The sequence below is a fragment of the Columba livia genome, chromosome 11 (genome assembly GCF_036013475.1).
Source record: "Columba livia isolate bColLiv1 breed racing homer chromosome 11, bColLiv1.pat.W.v2, whole genome shotgun sequence".
Lineage (NCBI taxonomy): Eukaryota > Metazoa > Chordata > Aves > Columbiformes > Columbidae > Columba > Columba livia.
In genome coordinates this window covers 5,769,234-5,791,104 of record NC_088612.1, presented here as the reverse complement: position 1 = coordinate 5,791,104, position 21,871 = coordinate 5,769,234, and the positions used below count along the sequence as shown (strand labels likewise).

Genomic DNA, 21,871 nt, shown 5'->3' with positions numbered 1-21,871 from the left:
CTGTACCCTGTTATTTGCTGATGAAGCAAAATGATTTAGAGCTGAGCACAGAGGGATTGTGCTACTGATGCCATAGGATGCAGATTGTGTCCAGGGTGACAGAAATCCTTTGTATAATATGTAGTGGCTGTGATCTGTGTCACTCCACTGTAGGCTTGCATGTGATTCCCATGGCTCCGTGCTACTTTTACAGGACCAGCCGTTGCTTAAAGCATAAAAGCAAAAAAGGATGCTATTTTTTTTCTTTTGCAAAGCCAGTTTACATGATTTGTCTTTGGAATGAATTGTTGTCGTGTCTTTAGAGAAAAGCTGAAAGTTTGTTTCAGTCAAGCCTCTGTTTGCTCAGAGCTGGGCCTGACAAGTTTCAGAAATAAATGACGATGCATGACTGATGCTTGCCAGGAGAATGCTGCATCTGGGTCTTTTCTAAAACAGTCATATAATCTTCCCACCCCATCTTCCTCCATTCCTCTTGGGAGCTAGGGATGGGGGAGCCCAGCAGCCCAACCATCACACAGGTTCATCTTCTAAAGGCCCCTAAGGGTGAAATGTCCTCACGTTCTGGAGACACTTCACAACCTGGAAGATGGATTTGCTTTCAAGGAAATAAGGCAAGTAAATCCTCTTCTATGATGCTGCCAAGCTCGTCCTTTCTACTTGTTATTTTAATGCTTCGTAAACCTGCAGACTGGCCTCTTTATCCCATTGCCATGGCTGTCTAGCTTTGCTTGACATTTTTAGCTCTCTAACTTCCTCTCCCTAGATCAACTCCCCATGCCCACACTGACATGTTATTCCCACTGCTTTGCTCTTTCAGTTTGGAGTACTATCCTGGTGATAAATAGAACAATCAGTGCGTATCCTCTGAGCAGCCAAACTTTCCCTCTCCTATCTCCATTTCAAGATCACAATATCACCTACTCATTTCCATCCCTTCCTAATGGATACTCCCCAGTGCATGACCTGGTCTACAGCCACATGTTTCTGGTACTCCAGGGCACCCGGCATCTGCCCTGAAGCCTCATTACACATCCAAGCCCATAGACTTGTAAGATAACCAGCCACTCCCTTTGAGTGGCTTATTACCGTATTAGATATGAACCTTGGGGAGCTGGGGGAGGTTTGGGAAAGGCCAGCGTTAATGGCCATTAGGGAGAGAGATAATTACTTAATGCTAGTACAGCATTTTGACGATGTAAAGCTATAGAAGTGGTATATGTACAAGTGTTATTATAAGGCTCGAGATTTGTCTACTACCAAGGAAAGCTGGTGTCTAGGGAAAAAAATTCTCCTTGTCCCAGCTTTCTGAATGACATCCAGCTGATTAGGAAGGGAAAAAGGACATGTTATCCCCAATGACTTTGACAGTACAGCAGCAGGTAGTGGAACAGCAGTGTTCACCAAAGACTCTGCAATATATCCACAGTTTGGGCCACTAACAGACATATCACGGAAATCAAAACCAAAGTAGAGCTGAAAAACCCCCATGAGAACTTTGGACTGGTGGGAATACTAGCACATTAAAGGTAGTGTATGTGGACAGCTCTGTTTTACTCCTCCAAGCTCACATAACTAGCTGTAGGGCTGTAACCCAAAGTAACATTCAGAGTGGAGCTACTGAGCCACCCCCTCCATGCTCGCAGCTGAAGGTTGCATCATGGACCTCAGCTAAGAATGGGATTAGGTCTCAAGCATAATCTAAGGCTGTGTTTTATTTTCCTTTTTGTGCAGTGTCCTTCCCAATTTTGAAATAAAATAATAAATTGGTGGTTTTGGTTTCCTGGGTCATTTGGCATTTGCTTTCCAAGGTCCTTTGACAACTTTCTTCTTGTTCCTGGCACACTTCAGGGATGTTCTGCTCCTGCCTTGGGAAAGTCACAAGAACCACCATAGGTGTTTTCATATGGTGCAACATTATTTGAACTTCCCTTTTGTACAAGAAGCTGAAACATTTGAATTTATGCAGATGCACACAGCAGCACTGGAGACCTTGGCACCATTTCTTTTCAGGAAAATCCTCTCAATGCTCCGAGTTGACCTAGTGACAAGACACACATGCTCTGATTGCTGTCTCTGTTCCTGATGCTGTAGGTAGTGATGACCTTGGATCTTCTTTAATTGCGGACCTGGCTGTCATCCCAGGCTGGGCTGCAGCAAAACGTATCTCCTTTAGACCTCAGCTCTAGGATCTGGGTGATCCCTGGAAGATACTTAGCTCTGAACCTCCCCCCAGCAGCCAGATGTATGTCCCCATCAGGACACGTTAATTACTGCTGTGGGCAGGATGTGTTATTTGCCAGTTCTGGACAGCCTTGTATGAATAAGAGACACAGGTGGCTGGGTCACCTGAGAGGACACAAGGACAAAAAAAGAAAGCAATGCAAGCAAGAAGCAGGAAAACCTTCTCTGTTTGGCCAAGTTGAGTTCTTGGAAAAAAACAAAACAAAACAACAAAAAAAAACCCCAAACCATCAACAAACAAAACTGCTGTAGATCACACCTTTGTGAGTTAAAGTTTATCTCACCAGGTTTGGGCATGTGAAGGTGGCTTCTCAGGGATGAGGCAAAGGGCAGTATGTGCTTATGGCTAGGGACCCAGTAGAAGATACTCCTTCCTTGCCTTCAGCACTAGATCCATTTCTCCATCAGATGTTCCAGTGTTTTGCCTGTGAGAGTCCTGACAGATTCCTGGGCACATTTGCAAAGTAGACAGACTAACTCTGACATACCAGACAGAGCTGAGCTTTGCTGAACACTAGCTGTCCCACACTTCATAGTTTTAACTGTCACCTTACTAGGCTCTTGACTACCTAAGTAGTTTACATCAGAGGTAGCTGAATTTAAGTGCAAGTTGTGACTGGATGTGATTCCCAAGTACTTTAGCTGTAATTTCCTTTCATCTTATCCAGAAAGAAAGGTGCTAGGTATATCTGAGATTGCACCATTGCCAGAATTACTTTGGCCTCAAAAAATCGCCAAGTGTTCCAACCGAAAGGCATCATGCGTTATGGCCATACCAGTCCCCAGGATGAGCTTCTTCAAAGTTATTCAAATGCCATCACTGCAAACTCCCAGCATAGCACTATCTTTGCCTTCAGGTCTTGTGCCTTTGCTTTCCCTGATGTCACAGCCAGTGCTGAACTTAAGGTTAAAAACAGTCAACAAAAAGCTTCCACCTAACATTTTGACTCACTTGACTTGTTGTGCAGTACTCCCCATGTGTCTACTTCACCTTCTGGAACAGCAGATCTGATCCTCTCCTAATCCTGACTCTGTACCCAACCTTTTCCACCGTTGCAGGTTTGGGCAGTACCACAGAATGGGGCTTGCTGCCGGCTCCCCTGCTTGTCAGTGACTGAACACATCCCACAGCAATTTGCAAGGGATCACAGGAGGGGTTTTTTGTAGATTTATAGAACACACAAAGCAACCTGCAGCTGTTTCTCTCACTCGTATGCAGCTGCGCTAGATGTCCCAGCCTTACCCAAAGCAGGGGAGATGCAGATCACCTGCTGTCAGGGGGGAGATGGTTGGACTTGCCCAGGGAGAGCACAGGGAAAGGAACCAAATATCCCTGTCATGAGGCCATATAAGGAGCCAGATGGACTCGCTCAGGAGCAGGAAAGACTGACCAGGCAGGGTTAATGTGAAATTGGGAACGGGGTGAGACCTTCCTGCTGTCAGTAGGACTGTTTGGCAAGGGACTGTTTGTTTCCCCCAGATGCACATACTGTGTTTAAACACGAGGCTAAAAATAAAGCCTGCCATTGACATTGTTTTCCTTACTTCATTTAACAATCTAGTTGCTTTATGACCTGTAATTCTGAATCGCGTTGGATCAAGCAGTGTAATTTGCAAGCAGGGACAGTGGCCTTTCTCCCTCTTCCCCTGGTCTCTGCTCCACTGAGTGTGTTTTAATCCCACGGTTTTCAGCATTCCTAATGAGCCATTAACAAGCTGCCAATTACTTATGCAAATGAGAGGGGGCAGACATGGAGGGGTGGCTGTAGCTAGAGGTAAATTCTTCTACCTCAAAACGGCCTGAGATAAATCACTGCTGCTCTAAGAACCACCTGTACCCAAGAGTCCCCTCAGTTATATTATCTGCCATCTAAAAACGCCAGAGGTAACGCAGAGGATGGTTGAGAAGAGGGAAACAGAGGAGTAATTGCACATATATTTTTAATTATGTTTGCCAATAATCTGTTTGGTGCACTCCTTACTACAGTTCACCCTTCCCCTTTTCTTCCGAGTCCTCAAAGCAGCAGCACCCACTACTAGGAAAAGGCTGCACAACCAACCTGCAGAGGAACAAAAGCCAGTTTCTCATTTTCTTATAAGTAAATGCTCCAAAAGCCACCATTTCCAACACTGGGACATAAAATGTGAGGAACCCCAGGCATGCCTTATTCAGCTGGGGAGATGTGGGAGCAGAAGAACTGTAGTTTGCAAAGCACCTAGTAAAGAGGTCGGTGAGACCACAACCTCGTTCTAGCAGGTTTTTTTAGGACATGTCTGCTCAGAGACATGCAATACCCATGAAACAGCTCAGCTGACACCTGGTTCCAACTTCAAAGGAGAGCTGTAGTCTGCAAAGACTGCAAGTACCAACAGAAATTGTCCATGACTGATCTGCATTATCATTTTGCAGTGAGCTGGTAATATTACAAGTGTTTGATAGCTCAAAAGCTAATCAGGTAAAGGCTAAGTTAAACCATCATGGTGCAAGAAATGTGTCCTTCAGGATTCTGCTCTTTTGGCAACAGAGAGAATGAAAATCAGCTCCGTTTCTGGCTTTGGGAAGTAGGAAGATTTGCCAAATAAATCTTAACCTGGTGATACAAAAGCAAAGTCTCAAAATGGCCTGAGAAATGCAGCTTAGGAAATAGGACCAATAAAGCACTTGTATGTGCAATCCCTCTATGCTAAAATGCTTTCAGATTGTTAGCTCATAATCTCCCTTTCCATCGTCCCTCTCTTGCTGTCCTGACAGTGACTCCCCTCTGGGTAACCGATAATACTCCGTCTTTGTCTGCAGCCAGAGCCATTCCTGACTGACAACTACACATGATTTAGATAAGGCTCCATTACTTAACTTCTGGATGCGGGATAATCAGTTCAACTGCCTTGACATTAATCATAATAATATTCAAAATTCATTAGGCTAGATTGTCTGAAAATCTATTTCTTGTTAATGTCAGATTCACTGAGCATAGGCTTGGCAGCATACAGACAAATTTAATACAACACAAGGCATGGGAACTCCCTATAGAAGCCATCCCTTTCTTTATATGCAGCTGGACAATGACCTGGCAGCTCTTGCCTTGTTAGTCATTTGTGAGTGTTGTTAAGTAGCAGTAAAACACCGTGAGCATGCTGCCTGTTGGTTGTCCAAGTATCATATATAGAATTATATAGCTGAGCATAGAGTTTTTAAGGGGGAAAGTTAGATGCTCAGATATGTGCATGCAAGTGTTAATAATATCTGTTGATCCCAAAACTGGGCAAAAAACCCAGAGATTTTTTTCATGTGCAGTCGTGGTATGGAGTTGAAAAAAAAAGTACAAAAGTTGAAAGTTTTTTAAAAATAGAAATCTGCTCCTTGCTTTCCAGAAAACTTTAGTGTTTTACCAAGATTAAAAACTTTCGGCAATAAAACTAAGTGGATCATTCCTTCTAGCCACTTTCCTGTAGGCCAATTGAGGACGGTTCCCAGTGGTGCACTTCCTAATGGTTTGTTTGGCCTGCTTAAGCATTTTGGGTGATGGTGCTTTCCTTCAGGTACGAGTTCTCACCCTCTAGTTGAACAGTGGTTTCTCAGCAGGAAAACATCACAGAAATATAGAACAACTTCAGAAGATGCATACGCTTTCTCTCCTAATGAAGGCAATCCAGGCACAGATGGCATCTCAGACAAACACGTTACCAGCCGTGTTAAAATAAAGAGCTCATCATCGGAGGCTGCGGTGTCACACCTACTAATGATGTGATTAAACTCATCAGTGCTGGTGGGAAAGCTGTGCCAGCTCTGGCACTGAAGAATGGTGAGCTGCATTTCACTGCAGAGGCAAACCCCAACAACTCCCCACGTGAGTGAGGCCACTGTAGAGACACAGGGATTACATTATGCTAATGGATAAATTTCCCAAGACATCGAGTAGGGGAGGTTGTCCTGGACATACCATTCCCATGCCTGCCTGAAGCATCCTTGTCAAAAGATGGTGTGGCACACAGAGGAGAGGCTGCAGATGGTAACAACAGCCAAAGAAGGACAGGAGCAGAAGAGTGATTGCACTCATCTGAGCAGGGCTGTGATGGGGGGAGCAGCAGCAGCGGCCCTGGGAAGCAGCAGAACTAAAACCAGCAATAGCTGCAACAGTGGCACATGCAGAACACGAGGCACAGCTTTGACTGTGGGATTCTGCTGGAAAACAAGCTAAGCTTGAAAAATTGAAGAAACAAGCATTTCATCCACTTCTACTTCAGCATTTTTTCACCTGAGAATTTCTGTGCACTGAAGTCTCCTTCGTTCTTTATCAAGTTTTTCAGCTGCCCTTGGTTAGGACAGAGTTGCCGGAATCACAGAATCACACAAAATCACAGAATGTTAGGGATTGGAAGGGACCTCGAAAGATCATCCAGTCCAATCCCCCTGCTGTGTTAAAAATTCTTCCTCCTTGCTTTATTTAGCCAGGTGCATAAATAAATAGGCAAACCCACAAAACACAGGAACCTGGTTCCCAGATACCATTAGAGCCCTTGAGCACTAAGTGGCCATTGAAGATATTGCTGGTTGTCTTCTGCTCCCCTTCCTGCAGCCAGCCGAGTGAGCCTCACTGAGACCATTTCACAAACCAGTACACAATAGCACACATTTGACTGTTTTCTGCCATAATATAGGACTGCTTATAGATAGTCAGCTCTCCGAACTAGGTGAGTTTTCCTAGAGGAGTCTCTAGACACCAGCTCTCCATTAGGGTTAGCCACAAGAGGAAGAACGGAAGGAGAAAGTGAGTCTAAAGAAACCACTAATGTTCTGCAGTGTCTGAGAGGATGGATGACCCCTGCAGACATATGCTGAGCAGACAGGACAGTCCTCAATTATGTCATTGCTGGAGCATTTACCTCAAGGAGAAACGTGACTGCAAATGCTGGGCTTAAAGCCTTGGCTGGCTTTGCTGCATCTGGATAAGCCGCTCTAGTCCAAAAGCGTTAGGTATGTGTATGTAGCATGCACAGGCAAAGACACAACTCTGTGTATGAAACAGCTTTACAGTCCAAAGAGTAGAGCTGAAAAAAAACCCTGTTATATTTAATTTTGCCCTCATTCCTTTGTCAGTGAGGGCCCTAAATGATTTGCTAAAGTATTGATGGGTGCCAATCCAAACATCCCAGTGGACAACCCACTGCCTCCCTCAGGAAATCACAAGCAAATCTTGCCTACAGGATGGAAATTTTCTGCTTTCCCCAGCCTCACTCTCACCACATTATCCCCCTGCTAACATCTATATACTAGTACTTCTCTCAAGGTTTTCTAACTTTCAGAATCACAACTTTGTAAATATTTGCCATCAGGTAGCACGTCTCTCCACTCTGGTCATTCTTGACAAACTATTTACATATGCCTCTTTCTAGCCTCAGCAATCAATTGCTTCACACTGTCTTTGTTTCTGCTGCACTGCTCCAGAAGCTGTTGACCTTATGGATACTCTTTGTGGGGATGAGTCAGGGACATGTGGCTGTGTAATAAAAAAGTATTTAAAGTAATGATGTGCTCTTTGACTTGGGTCATGGATGGTTTCACACGAGCATTTGTTTCATTGGCACACAGAAAACCACAAGCTTGCTGGGGAGCTGCTACCCCAAAAAGAACTGTGCGTGGTTCAAAGAGGACAGGGTTTATAAAGACAAAATGCAACATGGCCTGGGGCTGGCATAATCTCACTTTACAGCGATACTGCTGTATATTGATCAGAACTGACTTGGTGCTTTATCAGCCACCCAAGAGGTGCAATGAGCTGCTACTGGAATTTGTGCTTAATAATCAAAGGCATTTGTCATTCTTCAAAAATGCTCCATGAGTGGGCGTTTGATTCGGGTGCACATGAAAAATGAAGGATGGCAATCTGGAGCAAGAGGTGGGGAGGCAGCAGGCATGGGCAGGGTGTCCTGCTGCCCATCCCTCATCCTGACCCCCAGGACATCCCCACTGGGACAACCCACATGGTCCCACAGACACCATCCCACTGGGCAGGACCCAGTGGCTATGCAGCTCTGTGGCTCAGCAGATTCCTTCCCCGCTGGCAAATCTCTCCCTGATGAAGCTTGAAAAGCAGCAGCCGTTGCTGCTGTTCAGCCCCAGGCCCCTGGCACACGTAGCTCCCTCAAAGCCCTCCTTTCTGTTTTGTCTTCCATGCATTTCCTAGACAAACTGCTTTTTTTTTTAATTCCCTCTCTCTCACTGGCAGGTACAGGTGGCCTTGCTGCCCTCTCACTGCACCTCCCCTAGCTTGAATTTTAAAATATTTAACAGCTTTAAATGCACCTAATGAGGTTGCAGTCTGCACTTTGCTGCCATCCCTCTGCTTCTCTGACACCAGGAAGAAGAGTGGTTTGGAAACCTCATGCAGACTTCCCTGCGTTGGAGGTCTAATTACATGGTAACTGGTGACCTTGTAAGTACAGGGTAATCTGCTGTGTAATACCAGGGTAAATTATCCCAGTACTTCTGACTTTTCCACTGCAGCCTTCTGCAGAGATGGCAACACATCTGGCTAAATGGTAATTAATCTTTGAACCACTTGACACTTGCCCAAGCCAGAGTGACCGGCAGGATCCCACTGGTTCTGTGTGGAGCAAGGGACCAGCACCTGGTGTCACCTGGCCAAAGCAGTGGCCACTTTGTCACCCGGCCTCTGCAGGTGCCAGCTGCCTGGGGCAGCAGGTATGTGCTGCTTTCTCAGCCCTGAATGTGGCTGCCTTCTGCCTGCCCTGTGTTAGGCATCACTTGTTCAGAGGGACACATCCAGAGACAGCCTCAGAGGACAAAGGCACCAGGGAGATGCGGATGCCCAAGGGGAACAGGCACCCACTCCGTGTTAGCAGGATGGAGCCAGAGGGTCAGAGCAGCTCATCCATAATGAGGGTGAGCTGTCTGGAGCGCTTCCTTACCCTGACCGTGAGGGAGATACACAGGAACAGCACCCACACTTTTCTCTGAAACCTTCACAACCAGCCAGGCACAGCCCCAGGCATTCACCCTGCAAAACTCCAGGAAAACCAGCCGTGAGATTTGCTTTCTCCCTCCCTGCTGTGAGATGCACTTTGTTCCCTCCCACGCTGACAGCCTGTTGCTCTGGGGCTGGGGGCTGCCTCTCTGACCCCTGGCACCTTTATGGCAATGAAATATATTTGCATACATTTTAGACTTGATGACATTGTTCCCTCTGGAGACCTTCAGGTTTTTATAGCAACCACAGTAATGATTTTAAGATTATAGACTAATAAAATATTTTAATTTGTTGGTAACATTAACTTGGGCACTGTATGATTCTTATGACATTTAAATAGTGCTTAAAAAGAAAGCGGGGGGGGGAGGGAGGTGCAGTTCTGAGTGCATTTCTTTTCCAAACAGCACTGAAATAGAAAGCCAAAATCCCACACGCTGGTACGGAGATGAGCTCTGACACCTCCCCTCCATGCCTGTTTCACTTGAATACCTGCCAAGTTAAATAAGCAAACATGGGATTGTGGTGTCCTAGTTGCAAACCTGTTTCCATCAAGCGAGCCTTCCTCCCCTTAGTCACTTGATGATCATGCTGCACAGCAGCAACCTGATCTGAGCCTGTACCGCTCTGTGTGCCATTGCCCTCCAGGGGCTGGACCACAACTAATGGATGCTGCAATGGATAACACAAGAGGTCTTGCATCTCTGCCTATACTCACCTATTTCTTCCACCCCTCATTCATTGCACACTTGGATTAACTAACCAGACAAGACTATAAAGCAAGCAAGTCATGGGTCTAGAGCATCCCATCATTTCCACGGCATGCAACATACACTGTGTGACACAAGGCAGAGTCCTGCATCAGCCCCTTTCCTCTAGCTCAGCAGCAATTGCTTGGTTTGGGGTGGGTAAGACCACCAAATGAAGCAGAGGCATTTCAGAGGAGGAAAGTTGCCCTTGCAGGTCTACAGGTTGATATGGCTGATAGCTCTGTACTTTGTTTCCTAACCTGTAAAATGGGGCAGTGTAACTCACTGACTTCTCAAAGATGCTGTGCAGGTAATGGCTTGCACAGTAAAGCAATAAATGGCATGGAAAAGCCTGCCAAGAAAGGGAAAAATAGTCAAATGTTTAGCTCAGGGTTAGTTATACTCAGCAAAAGAGACAGAAGGTTACACAATGAATATTATTGAGAAGAATAGCGAAGAAGTTCCTTTGTTCTGTGAGTACTTTTGCTTGTACATCAACGGAATCATACAAGATTAACGGTAGGTGATTATAAAAAGTCTGTACTACAAGGCAGAGGCAAGTGTGAGCTCGGCCCTCCCTGTTATCATTACATGACCTTGCACGTTCCCGTTTGCAGCCTCAGCATTTTCAGTGGATAGGATTTCTGGGTGGTTATTTTAAGAAAACTGTGTTAAATTTCTTGCTTCTGTGCCAAGTACCTGCTGTTTAACAAACGGGCCATGACTAAGCAGAGACTGGAAATTAGAAGCAACTACGAGTTAAAGCAATGAGATTCTGGGACTGTCTTCCCTTAGGAGCACATTTAATAGTGGTGCTTGATTATGAAAAGGGTAAATCTGATGTGATTGATGCAACAGAGGATTGAATTTGATGATCCAGGGAATCCCTTCCAGTCCTCTCTAGCCCTAATGAATTTATTTTTTGAGAGGGAGGATGCAGTGCTCTACTGATGCAAACAACGGTGAAGCGTGTCGAGACCTGCTGATGGCCAGTGGGTCTGCATCCCTGGATTTAACCACTTCCCATCACCAAGAAGGTGGAGCAGGTCTCTCCCCTGGTTCTGCCCATTCTGAACAAACAAAGCAGAGGTGGGTGCAAGGATCCTACCTGCTTCTCTCTTTGCATTTTCCAGCTACTGAGGACTTTCAAAATTCACTCTCCTTGAAGCAGTACCGCAAATGTCTCAGCTCACAGATTCTGTGTGAATTTCTAAAGTACTTACCTGTCTTCCAACACCATAATAACTATGTCCCTTTGCAAACTTTTTTTCATGTAAATCTCCTTTGTGAAAATGAGCAGGAATCACCTTTTAATAACAGGAAACAGAGGCACAGAAGAACTAACTGAATTTTCTTGGTGACAGAGGACACGAGTAGCATGGAAGGGACCTGCAGCCCAGTCCAAGGCTGGGATCTCACTGCTGGACTCTCCTCCACACACCTAACTTGGCTCTCCCTTTCAGAACAAGAACAGCAGAGCAGAAAGCATTTTTCAGCCCAAGCATTCACTGCTCTGGGATTCCCATCCTCTGCCAAACCAAGGGGGCTGAGCTTGGGTTTTCTGAGGGCTCAGTGCAAGGTTGTTTCAGAAGGGATGCACAGTGAAAGTGGCTATGTTCATTTTTCCCCTGAGTAGTTTTAGTTCTTTAATTCTTACTGGCTAATAAGATAAAATGCTGTAATTTCTGCAGGATCAAATGGTGTAGGATAAGCTAAGAGAGCTTATTAATTAGCATGCTTTCAGGGCTGGGGAAAAAAAAAAAAAAAAAAGAAGCAACATGGTTGCAGATGATAGCTATAAATATGACCCAAGCATTACCTGCCATGATGTTTTAGCCAAGGGGATACTGTCATGTTAGCCCTGGGCACGGCACTCTGACAGCGAATAAAAGTAATAAATGAGAGGGCAAGGCATTTTCTCTCCAAAATGTGGCTATTCACAGACATGCACTACATTTCTCTAGGGCCTGATCTGGCAAATAATACCAGGTATAGCACTTCTGTATGTGAGTGCTCCTCTGGCTTCCCCAGGGATTGCTTGGAGCAGTGAGTGCTAAGCCCAGTGGTAAGTGGTTGCAGGATCAGATTCATAGTGTGTCAAGCGTTTTGGATGAAAAGAGCTATAAAGAAGTCACATATTATTGTGTCACATTGCAAAGGTCAACTCCAGTATTTGTTCTGTCACAAGGGCATGATTGAAAGGCAAAAAAAAATAGTGTCAGGGCACAAGGGAAAATAATTTTTTAAAAACTGCCTTCAGGGCTGAAGATACAAAATTACATCAGAGCTTAGAACTAAATTCCCATCCACACCCCACAATTCAATTTTGGCTCAGAAAGGAATAAATGTAACAAAATCGCCTTTTGGTGGCACGTCTTATCCGCTGACATATCCCTTGTAAAATCAGTGATAGCTAAACTCACACTCCCTGTGATTCTGGGGACAGTCAGGACTTGCCAGAGCCCCTCTCTCTCACAGACCCCAGATCCCTGGGATGGCTCTGTGAGATCTGCTCAGCTGCTTAACCCTGTGTAGGCATTCACTTAATCCCCATCACTGCCGGGCAGGAGGAGGGAGGTGATGCTGGGAGGAGGCTGGGTGGTGGGACAGCTGGCCCTTCATCACCACCATACACCACACCTAGCAATGTCACAGGGGGGTTTGGATAATTGGATCCCAGTACTTTGTCCCAGTCACAACTACTTAACAAATATTTATGTCCATCTCTCAGGGCTTGCTGGCACAGGGAAGCTATTGAGAAATGAAGTGTGGAAGCCATCACTTTCCTGCCTTAAACCTGTGAAGGGTCATGACAGGTCTGCACATTAGGTGGGTTAGCTTGATCCACTTCCAAAACAGACTCAAAGACTCCCCAGCTTTCTGGATCAAGCACTTCCTTGTGTGCCAGCAGCAAAACCACAGAGGACAATCAAGTTTGATGTTTGCCCCTCTCACAGGCTTCTTCAGCTGACCCCCAGTATCCTCAGAGCTCACTGGCAGTGGCTTCAGGGATGCTGTGACAGCTGAGAAGCCACTGGGCTGAGCATCCCTTCACAGAGACTCCAGCATGCAGCGAGCACAGCGGGATGAGGGTTCCCCTCTGTGGTGGGGAGGACAGGAGGAACAGAGGTGTCACCAGCACTTGGCGGCCTCACACGGGTCCCATCAGCCACCACCTTGGCAAAACCAAACTCATTTGCACTGCCAGAACATCAAACCCACACCCACCTCTCACTGCTGCCCCACCGTGCAAGGATGGAGGGAGCAGTGGTGGTGGGTGACATCCACACAATTGCCACTGCAAGCACCCAACTGGTCAGACACGGAGGCTGTGTCTAGACTAGCAAACAAAAGGGATCAGTGCTGACATGTGACAGTCCAGCTGTTTTAGTCCACACCAATTTGACAGCATCCAAACAACTGTTGGGAGGACAATGCAAGTCAGGGACAGTTCCCAATGAACAGTGCAAATGCCACCCTGCTTGGAGGCATGGAGCGGTTTTAGCTGCATGGAGACAAACCATGCTGACCTCGCTGCCATCAGAGCCAGAGGACACATACAACTGTCCACTAGTGCAGACACAGCCTGAACATCCACGGAGAAAGATTACACGAAGGACTTTTGCATTCATCCAGATCATCTCACCGTACAGATAAGCCCCAGAGAGATGCCATAGTAGAAACATGTGAAGTTCCCATTACACGAGAGCCCCTTTGCTGCCAAACACACTAGACCCGACCTACTCCCGAAGCCGGTCAACCCCACGTGTCAATTCATGCTCAAGCAGCACCAGTTTCCCCGCTTCCAGCTGCCCCAGGGGTCGAGATCCACTCACTGTTGCAGCTGCCGGCGGTGCCAGTCTCTGTCGCTGCCACGCTGCGCTGAACTGGCCCTTCGGACGCGGCCCTTCCTGACAGTGAATGGGTGAAAACAAGGGAAGGAGACAAACAAAAGAGAAGGGAAGGGTGAGAGAGGGAGGGAGGGATGGGGGGGGATGAAGCGAGGGGACAAGAAGGGAAAGGGTATGTCTTTAACTGAACTGTATGTCTTTCACTGGCTGCAACATTCCAAAACTCCACAACCCCTGCTAAGGGGGCATGGGGCAGGTCACCACCACCTTGCACCCCACACCATCACCTGTGCCAGGGCAGAGGGAGGGTGAGGAGCAACCACTGGTGCTGGGCAAGAGGCAAGGGGTGCTCCGGCCTCTCCTTGACCTGAGAAAACACATCCTTTTGGGGACCCAGAGTCCTTCTCTGGACAGAAGTTTCAGGAGGCTTGAGTGGTTCCTTTATATCTGGTACTTAGACATCCTACTCCCTGCCCATCACCAGCCCTCCTGGGCATGGTGCAGGGACCCATCTGCCTCTACCAGCAGATCAAGACCCAAATCTAATGTCTTTACTCAAGCAAGAGTTAAGGGCATCATTGGCCAAATGTCCCTGTGAAGAACCTGGTACCTCAACCTACTCTTCCGCAAAAGTCTTTGTCCCATCACTACTGTCACAAGTCAGAGGAGGAAAAAAAAAACTGATCCCACAGCTTCTGATCACCTGCAAGCCTGCCAGCACTTGCAAAACTGAACTTTAGGAGCAGAAAAGGCAAGGGAAATGATGGAGCAGAAAATACAGCAGTACATTTTCCAGTGTATCAAAGCAGGAAAGATTTGGGGAATGGGAGAGAGGAGGCGGGACAGGGATGTCAATGTGCAAATTAGGAGTGAATGATGAGCCTAAGGTCCATTGACTTTCTCTTAGATGTTTATGTTCCCACCAGGACAGAAAAAAAAAAAAAAGAAGACGGAATCCCAAGATGAAAGGGTAGATGGTGAACACGGTGGTTTGGCGGGAGAGTTCTGGCTGTGGTGGTATTTAAGAGCTCAGGCTGACAGCTGCTTGGGGAATACCAGAAATACAGCCTCAGGGTGTGTCAGGCTAGTCATCACCCTGGGCACCTTCCCACCGCACCAGAGGTGAAAAGTGAGCTGCTGAATGTAGCTGACAGCTCATTCTGCTTGAGGAATTGCCCCATGAATAACTGACTCAACCTCCCTTCCCAAAAAATTAAGGTAGGAAATGGGTGGGGGAAAGGCTCAGAAAATTGCTTCATGATGGTTGTTTAAATTGCCTCTGTATCACAATGTTACATTTAGGGAAAAAGAAAAGAGAGACCTATCCAGTAAAGCCTCATCCTAAAGCCAGCTGTGGCAGAGGTATGGGCATTACAAAGAAGCAGAGCAAATGAAGTCATCCAGTGGTGGAAAAAGCCATCAATATAATATAGTGCAGAACAAAGCAAATTCTACCTCAAACACAGAGCTGAAAGAGGAACATCTTCCTCCCTCAGATCTATTAGCATGCATTTATTCCAATAAAAAATAACTAACCTGAGAGTAACCCAAACCTGATTTATTCCTCCATCTAAGCAAATATGAAGAGGCAGCCGAATCTGACGGTAAAAAATACTGATCTCATATGTTTTCCTTGTATGCATTGGAAAAAAATAGGAGTGGAGTTTCTGCCTTGCTGCCAGGGGATGCTGGCAAAGCATTTGAGCTATAGATATTGTATCTTGTCACTAATGACTGCAGGGAACTAAAAGGGATTTGGATTTTTTAATGCTTCACATTAATTGATAATTTGGTCTCGGAATCCACAGTGGAACACAGGATTTGCTATATTGGATCAGTCTAGTGGCCCATAAAATCTGGCATCTTGCCTCAGTGATGCTCAGAAAAATTATCATCCAGTGTCTTTGCTTATAAGGTTGCTGGCCATTTCTGTAAGGCCACACAACTGAAACAGAAGAAAGGTCTTTCTGGTCTGCAGAGCAAACCTCTTTAGAACCTGCAATGTTGTTTTGGCAGGGCTGAATTGCCCTTTTTTTTTTTTTAGTGCAAGGAAGACATGCTGTAACTACAAACATTTTCATCACACATGTTGCTGTTTTTCCTCTTGGTCACCACAGCCCAAATAGCAAGAAGGTGAACTTGTGTTTTCAGAGGGCAAATGAGAACACAACTGGGGCCTGAGGCAGGGAGATGCCTTGTACTGAGCAGAACAATATTGATTAGGCAGTGTAAAGATTTCCCTCACTAATTCCTTTAGCAATCTTATCGTGTGTTGCCCGCATAATTGGATGGGGAAGAGAGAGGTGGAATCACTTAAGCGTTCAAAGCTCAACACGCACCAAGAAAGGATTCCTATTTTGTGTGTGTGTGCAATTTTGTGCATCGTTGCCCCTTGATTGTACATTGAACATGCTCTCTTTGACAGCCTAGCCCTAAACAGCCTGTTTATTAAAGACAGCTGCTTGCAAATAGGGGTTTTCTCCATCCAGCTGGCTTGGAGAAGGAACGCGTTGTGGCTGTGAGAGGCAGGACTATGAAATGGGGGGGGGATCAGAAGGGGAAAGCCTGCGAAAACTCTGACCATGCAGGAAGCAGGAGGAAAAAAAGAAAGGCAATGGTTTCTTTCCATGCAAACATCTTAATTAAGGAGGACAATGAAAATATTTGCATGTTAATTTTTCTAGGGAGGTTTTCAGTTTGTCTTGAAGCAAGGCATAATTTACTCATGCTCCCACTAAACTGGCTTATAACTTCTCCACCTCTAGATCTTTTGCTGATCATACTGAGGTCTGGGGCTACTCCCCACTATTCCTGACTGATGTGTGATGATCTCATGGCTGTCCCCACGGCAAAGGAGAGCTGAGATCATGGTCCTGCAGGTGGAAAGGCAGGAGGACACCACTGGCCGGTTGGGATGCAGGAGGGAAATAGGTCCAAAAACCTAGAGAAGGTGAGAGGGAAGGGTTTTACACATCCAAGCCTCCCTTGATTTTAAGGAACAGTGCTCCATCCAAAATATGAACAGTTTGTTTCCATATGCTCAGGGGCACACACACTCTTTTCTAGTCTACCCAGGGCTAGAATAATTAAGCTTGCTGGCATATGGTTCTCTATCTTCTGCTCTAGTTTCCCTTTTAATCAGGCCAACTTGGTAAACCCCAGGATCCATCAGCTCCTTTAGCCTGCCCTGTACAAAATCATTCTTTGGTTCTGGTGACACTATGTTTTGGCCAGATCTCCATGATGGGACAGTCTCTCTGGCTCAGAACCAGGCACTGTGCTCTTTTCAATGTATCTCACAGCTTTCAGGCTAATGGGAAGTTCAGAGTGGGAACAGTGGGAAGAAAGGAGCACATTGTATACAGGCATCTTCTAGGAGATGGCTGGGAACCACACTTGAACAATACAAATTAGAACAGGGAACAAAAGAGTTTCACAGTCAAGGGGGAAAAAAACTACTCAAGAATGAGTAAGGATCACCCTTTCTCGATCTGTTGGTTGCATCCAGGAAACACTGAAAACAGAAAAGCATCCTACCCTCCCTAGTTAAGTTTTACAGGAAGAGAATTGCTTTGAAGGAAAGGACTCCTGAAATACCTGCAGGAAACTTGTTCTCCCAAGTTTTCACAGCAGGGGTGAAGAGGCTTGGGTAGTTTGGCTATGTCAAGCAATAATCCCAGCTTTCTGAACTGAATCTCTGCCTTCCTGGGGACAGTGTCACTACCCCTCAGCTGGCTCCAACATTTGACTGGCTGCTCCCAGTACTCTCCCCAGTTCCAGTAGTGCAGAGATCAGCCTGGACAGCTTTTAAGAGAAGCCAAAGTCCAGTCAGCTCAGAAATGTATAGGGTACAGTATGAAAACAGAATATCCCACAGCATATGTCCCACAATATCTTCCAGTCCTCAATAATCAATGGCACTGGGATTTCCTGAAACAGCAGAGGTATTTTGTGTTTGATAGCTGCTGATAGATTACTTTGTTTCTACAATTGTATTCAATCCTTTTTTAACCCATCTCAGCTCTTGGCACTTACCATCTCCTGAGACAAGGATTCCCATCACTTTACTACCCCCTATAGCATCCCTGTTGGATCTGAACCTGCCATGACCTTCACCAGGTCTTTTAGGTCAGGAAATACCAAACAAGAACCAATTCCTTCCTATTTGACTACACCTGTAATCTCTGCAAATGGAAGATCAGGAGTTAAAAACCATCAGAAAGCTAAACTGAAAAGGCTTTGAACTCTCAACTCTCTGGAACTCAGTCCAGTGGTTGGAAGAAAGCAAAGACCTCAATTCAAATGGGAATGGGGCTGAGCTTTGACTGAAAGTAGGTTTGATTAGCTCTCAGTAAGTGTGTGAGGGTTTGGAGGAACATAGAGGGGTTAAGCATGGAGGTCAGCATTTGGGTGAATATTGAGACTATATTAAACAAAAAATCTGAGCCAAATGACTTGCAATGCAGCAGCAACACATCCCAAGCAGGAGAAAAGGTGAGTGTGGAGGTCAAGTACCATAGCAGGGAGTTTTTATTTCCCAAAAACAAACTGCTCTTTTGTGCCTGTGCTTCAAAGAAGATGTCACCAGATTGTGAGAGCTCTTCACCTGCCACATCCCTCTCGTTACTGAAATGAAATAAATGGCAACAGCATGAAAACAGCAACTGAAGCAGGAGAAAGACAGGTAGATAGTGAGGAAAAGGGGAGGGGGGAAACAAGGTGCAGCTGAAGTTCTTGGAAGCATGGAGAATTAGGGCAATTACCATTTCTGAGAAAATGCCAGAAATACAACACAACCTAATTTCCCCAATTAATTCTTCTGCACTTGAGCTGTTTTGTGTGAAGGGCTCTTAATGTTTCAAACAGGAGGAAGGTGGGGAAAAAAAAAAAAAAAAGACTCAACATTTGTTTTTCCCTCAGTGTAGAAATGGGGGAGTGTTGAGGAAAAATGTCTGGCTAAAACACAAGATGATGCTGTTACATCTTCCTTTCAGGAGATAAGAAAGTGTGCCACAAATTCAATTTGCAGAGGTTTTTATAGGAGCCACAGAGATATCGAAGACCAGCACGTTCAATATCACACTGGTTTTTCCTGCACGCAGAACACACCAGGACAGGCACAGAGACACTTAACCCACGGACCCACATTGAGCGGTTCCCTCACCTCCCCTGTTTCCAGCCCTGTTGCGAGTCAGGGGGGGAAACTGGTTCTTTTGCCCCTAAACCACAGTCAAGGCAGTTGTAAGGCACCGTGGCATGAGCCGTCCAACCTCGTGGGGCATACAGGTGTCATCTAGGCAGAATAGTAACAATGAAAACAAGGAAAGAAATAACAAATCACAGGTTAGGGTGATGGGACACACAGGATAAACAGAGGCTGAGAAGGGCATGTAATACTTTCAACAGGAGACATGGGCTCTTGCACATTGCAAGACAATGGCTCTGCCTGGCTGACCCATCTGTATCAGACTAGGAATCTCCAGGTCACAACTCCACATCACCATGAGATGTTTTTGCCCTTACTTATGTAGGTATGACAAAGCAAGACATATTCTCCAAGATCCCACTTACTACAGGAGAAAATTAAAGTACTTTCCACTTCTAAGTTCTGTTCTTAGTGGAACACGTATTTACAGATATGAAACCTTCCCAACACCCAAGGAGAAACAATGGAAAGAGAGTAGCACGTTTTATTTTTCACCTCAGAGAAGAGGCAGAAGAGACAAAAGGTGATCCTCAGCTGCTTAGCATCTGCACAGCACTTAGGTGCTGATGTTGAAAGCTGAACATGGCACACACATTGTACCATCTATACAGGATCCCACACAACAGTCAGCATGGCCAGGGACTGAGCTTGCTTTCCCTCACCCATTCACATTGATAAATTTATTTATTGAAAGGATTGTCAGGTATTGAAACAGGTTGCCCAAGGAAGTCGTTTAATCACCATCTCTCCAGGTGTTTAAAAGACACATAGACAAGGTTCTTAGGGACATGGTTTAGTGACAGTGCTAGGCTAATGTTTGGACTCAATGACCTTAAAGGTGTTTTCCAACCAAAATGATTCTATGATTCTATGACATTGAAACAGAGTCTGAGAACTGTCTGGGTGCACAGAGCCTGGTTTGCTCTCTATCTGGAGCTGTCTAATCCTGCCAGCATACACCAGATCTACAATAAAACCTGAGAGTGGCAGCTTTTTTCCCCGTCCCCCCGCAAAGTGTGTCAGTACCATATCCCAGATAGGGATTCAGAGGTGTGATCATTTAGGGACCCTGTATCTAGGAGAGCGTGGGTCAGACTAAATCTGCTTTCAGTGGCTTGCCTATTAGTCTTATCTACCATGCTGAATGAGCCTCCAAAGGAGCACGACCCAGGCAGCTGCTAAACCTCGGTAATCCATTACTTGCTTGGAAACTTCATTGGAAAAATAACTGACTGTACCCAGGAGAAAGAACACAATTTTGAACTCCAGAGAAGAACCAAAGTACAAGATGGTCTAGATGGTCATCAGTAAGGAGCCTCAAAATGGGTACTGAAAATTTTTTCTAGGCATTTTAAAGAAAGAGAAGAAAGAAAATGTTTACACAGTAAAACTTCTTGCTTCAGAGGAGGAGGCATCTGCCAGATGGATCCTAAACTTTTTAAAGAACACTGACCTAAGGCCAAAATCATAGCAGAAATGTTTTGGTTCTGATGGTCTAAGGATGTGAGAAGTAAGGTTCATAGGAGGAGATATTAATCTTTTATTAAACTAGCTGATACCACTAAAAAAAAAAACAAAACTGCTCAGAGAGGGCTTGTGTGTCTAAAATTCATTCTTTTTCCCCATGCAACAATATCGTATGTTCTGTTAAAAGATATTACTTCTTCCTGCGAACCTTGTCACCCAAATCCAAACAATGGTCCAGAATGGTGAGGACACAGAAACAGGGAGCAATATATGTTATTATGTTTAGTTCTGTGTTGCTAGAAATAGAAATACATTTTCAGAGCCCTTTGCAAATCCTGTATGTGTCTGGTTTTGACAAGCAGGTGTCCTCTGCATGATGATCTGTTACCAGGAGGATACTCAGGACAGACCTCTGGGAAAAGATGGAGCTAAATTCCTTAGAGGTTTCAAGCCCAGACCAGGATTTGGGGCAGGATGCCAGAAGAGTAAGACACAGGAGACCTGCACAGAGGGATGTCTTAATGAAATTTAATGTCTACATAAATCCTTCCTCTACTTGACATGTGTTTTCACTGCTGATGTCCCACCCATGTCAGGACATCACCTTGGAAATTATTGAAGGCTTTTGACTATGATTTAAGACTGTGTTCTCTTCTAAAGATGAAGAAATACTGTTCTTTCCCTGGGCAGCTGCCACATGATTTTGTTTTGGAATTGAATTACGCATTTTGGGGGACAAAAGGAAAATGATCCAGGGATTGTCCTGGAGCACGTGTGTTCAGACCCACAGAAGGGCTCTGAGAGCAAACAAACCCTAGTCTGCTGGGGGTCCTAAGCCCAGCCCTGGTGATGTCCCCAGCTCTGGACAACCCCTCTCAGCCCCCATCACAGCCTACATGTCCCCAGGCAGCTCTGGACCTGACTTGCTGCAGTCTCCATGTCACGCTCAGCTTGGCTGAGGCACAACGTCCCTGGCCCGCAGCGTCCCACCACCTGTTGTCACAGTCCTGAGTCATACCTAAAAAAATCGCCTAGTTACACATTGGGTTTTTTTAAGAAAACAGCAAGGAAAATGAAATCCGCCCAAATCTTTTCTCTCCAATATGGATGTATTCCATCCTGCCTTCCCACAAAGACCCACACCAAAGATTGCACAGCACATTACACAACACATCACAGAAATGCTTCTTCAGCATCCCCGCTTTTACTCTTCACAGAGATGCTGAGCTATTTCTCCTCATATCCCCAGTTCCTCCACTTTCCTCCACTTTCTAATCAGATGCTGTTTCACCTCTCCTCATCACCTACACCTCCACAACCATCTTCTCTCCATCCTGTCTTGTTGAAAGAAGGTTTAAAGACACCAGCTGA

The 21,871-nt window shown here is 45.6% G+C and overlaps 1 protein-coding gene across 5 annotated transcripts in view; it reads right to left on the bottom strand.

Annotated features, from left to right (window-relative positions):
• Positions 1-21,871, bottom strand: part of NTRK3 (neurotrophic receptor tyrosine kinase 3) — a 209,039-nt gene that overhangs the window by 6,332 nt on the left and 180,836 nt on the right. For 3 of the 5 annotated variants that reach the window (XM_065076575.1, XM_065076577.1, XM_021289856.2), the window contains one exon: positions 13,813-13,887. The exons of the other annotated variants lie outside the window; for them this stretch is intronic. In XM_065076575.1, coding sequence (XP_064932647.1) covers positions 13,813-13,887 — 75 coding nt within the window. The remainder of the gene's footprint in view (positions 1-13,812; positions 13,888-21,871) is intronic. 5 annotated transcript variants of the gene reach the window in all.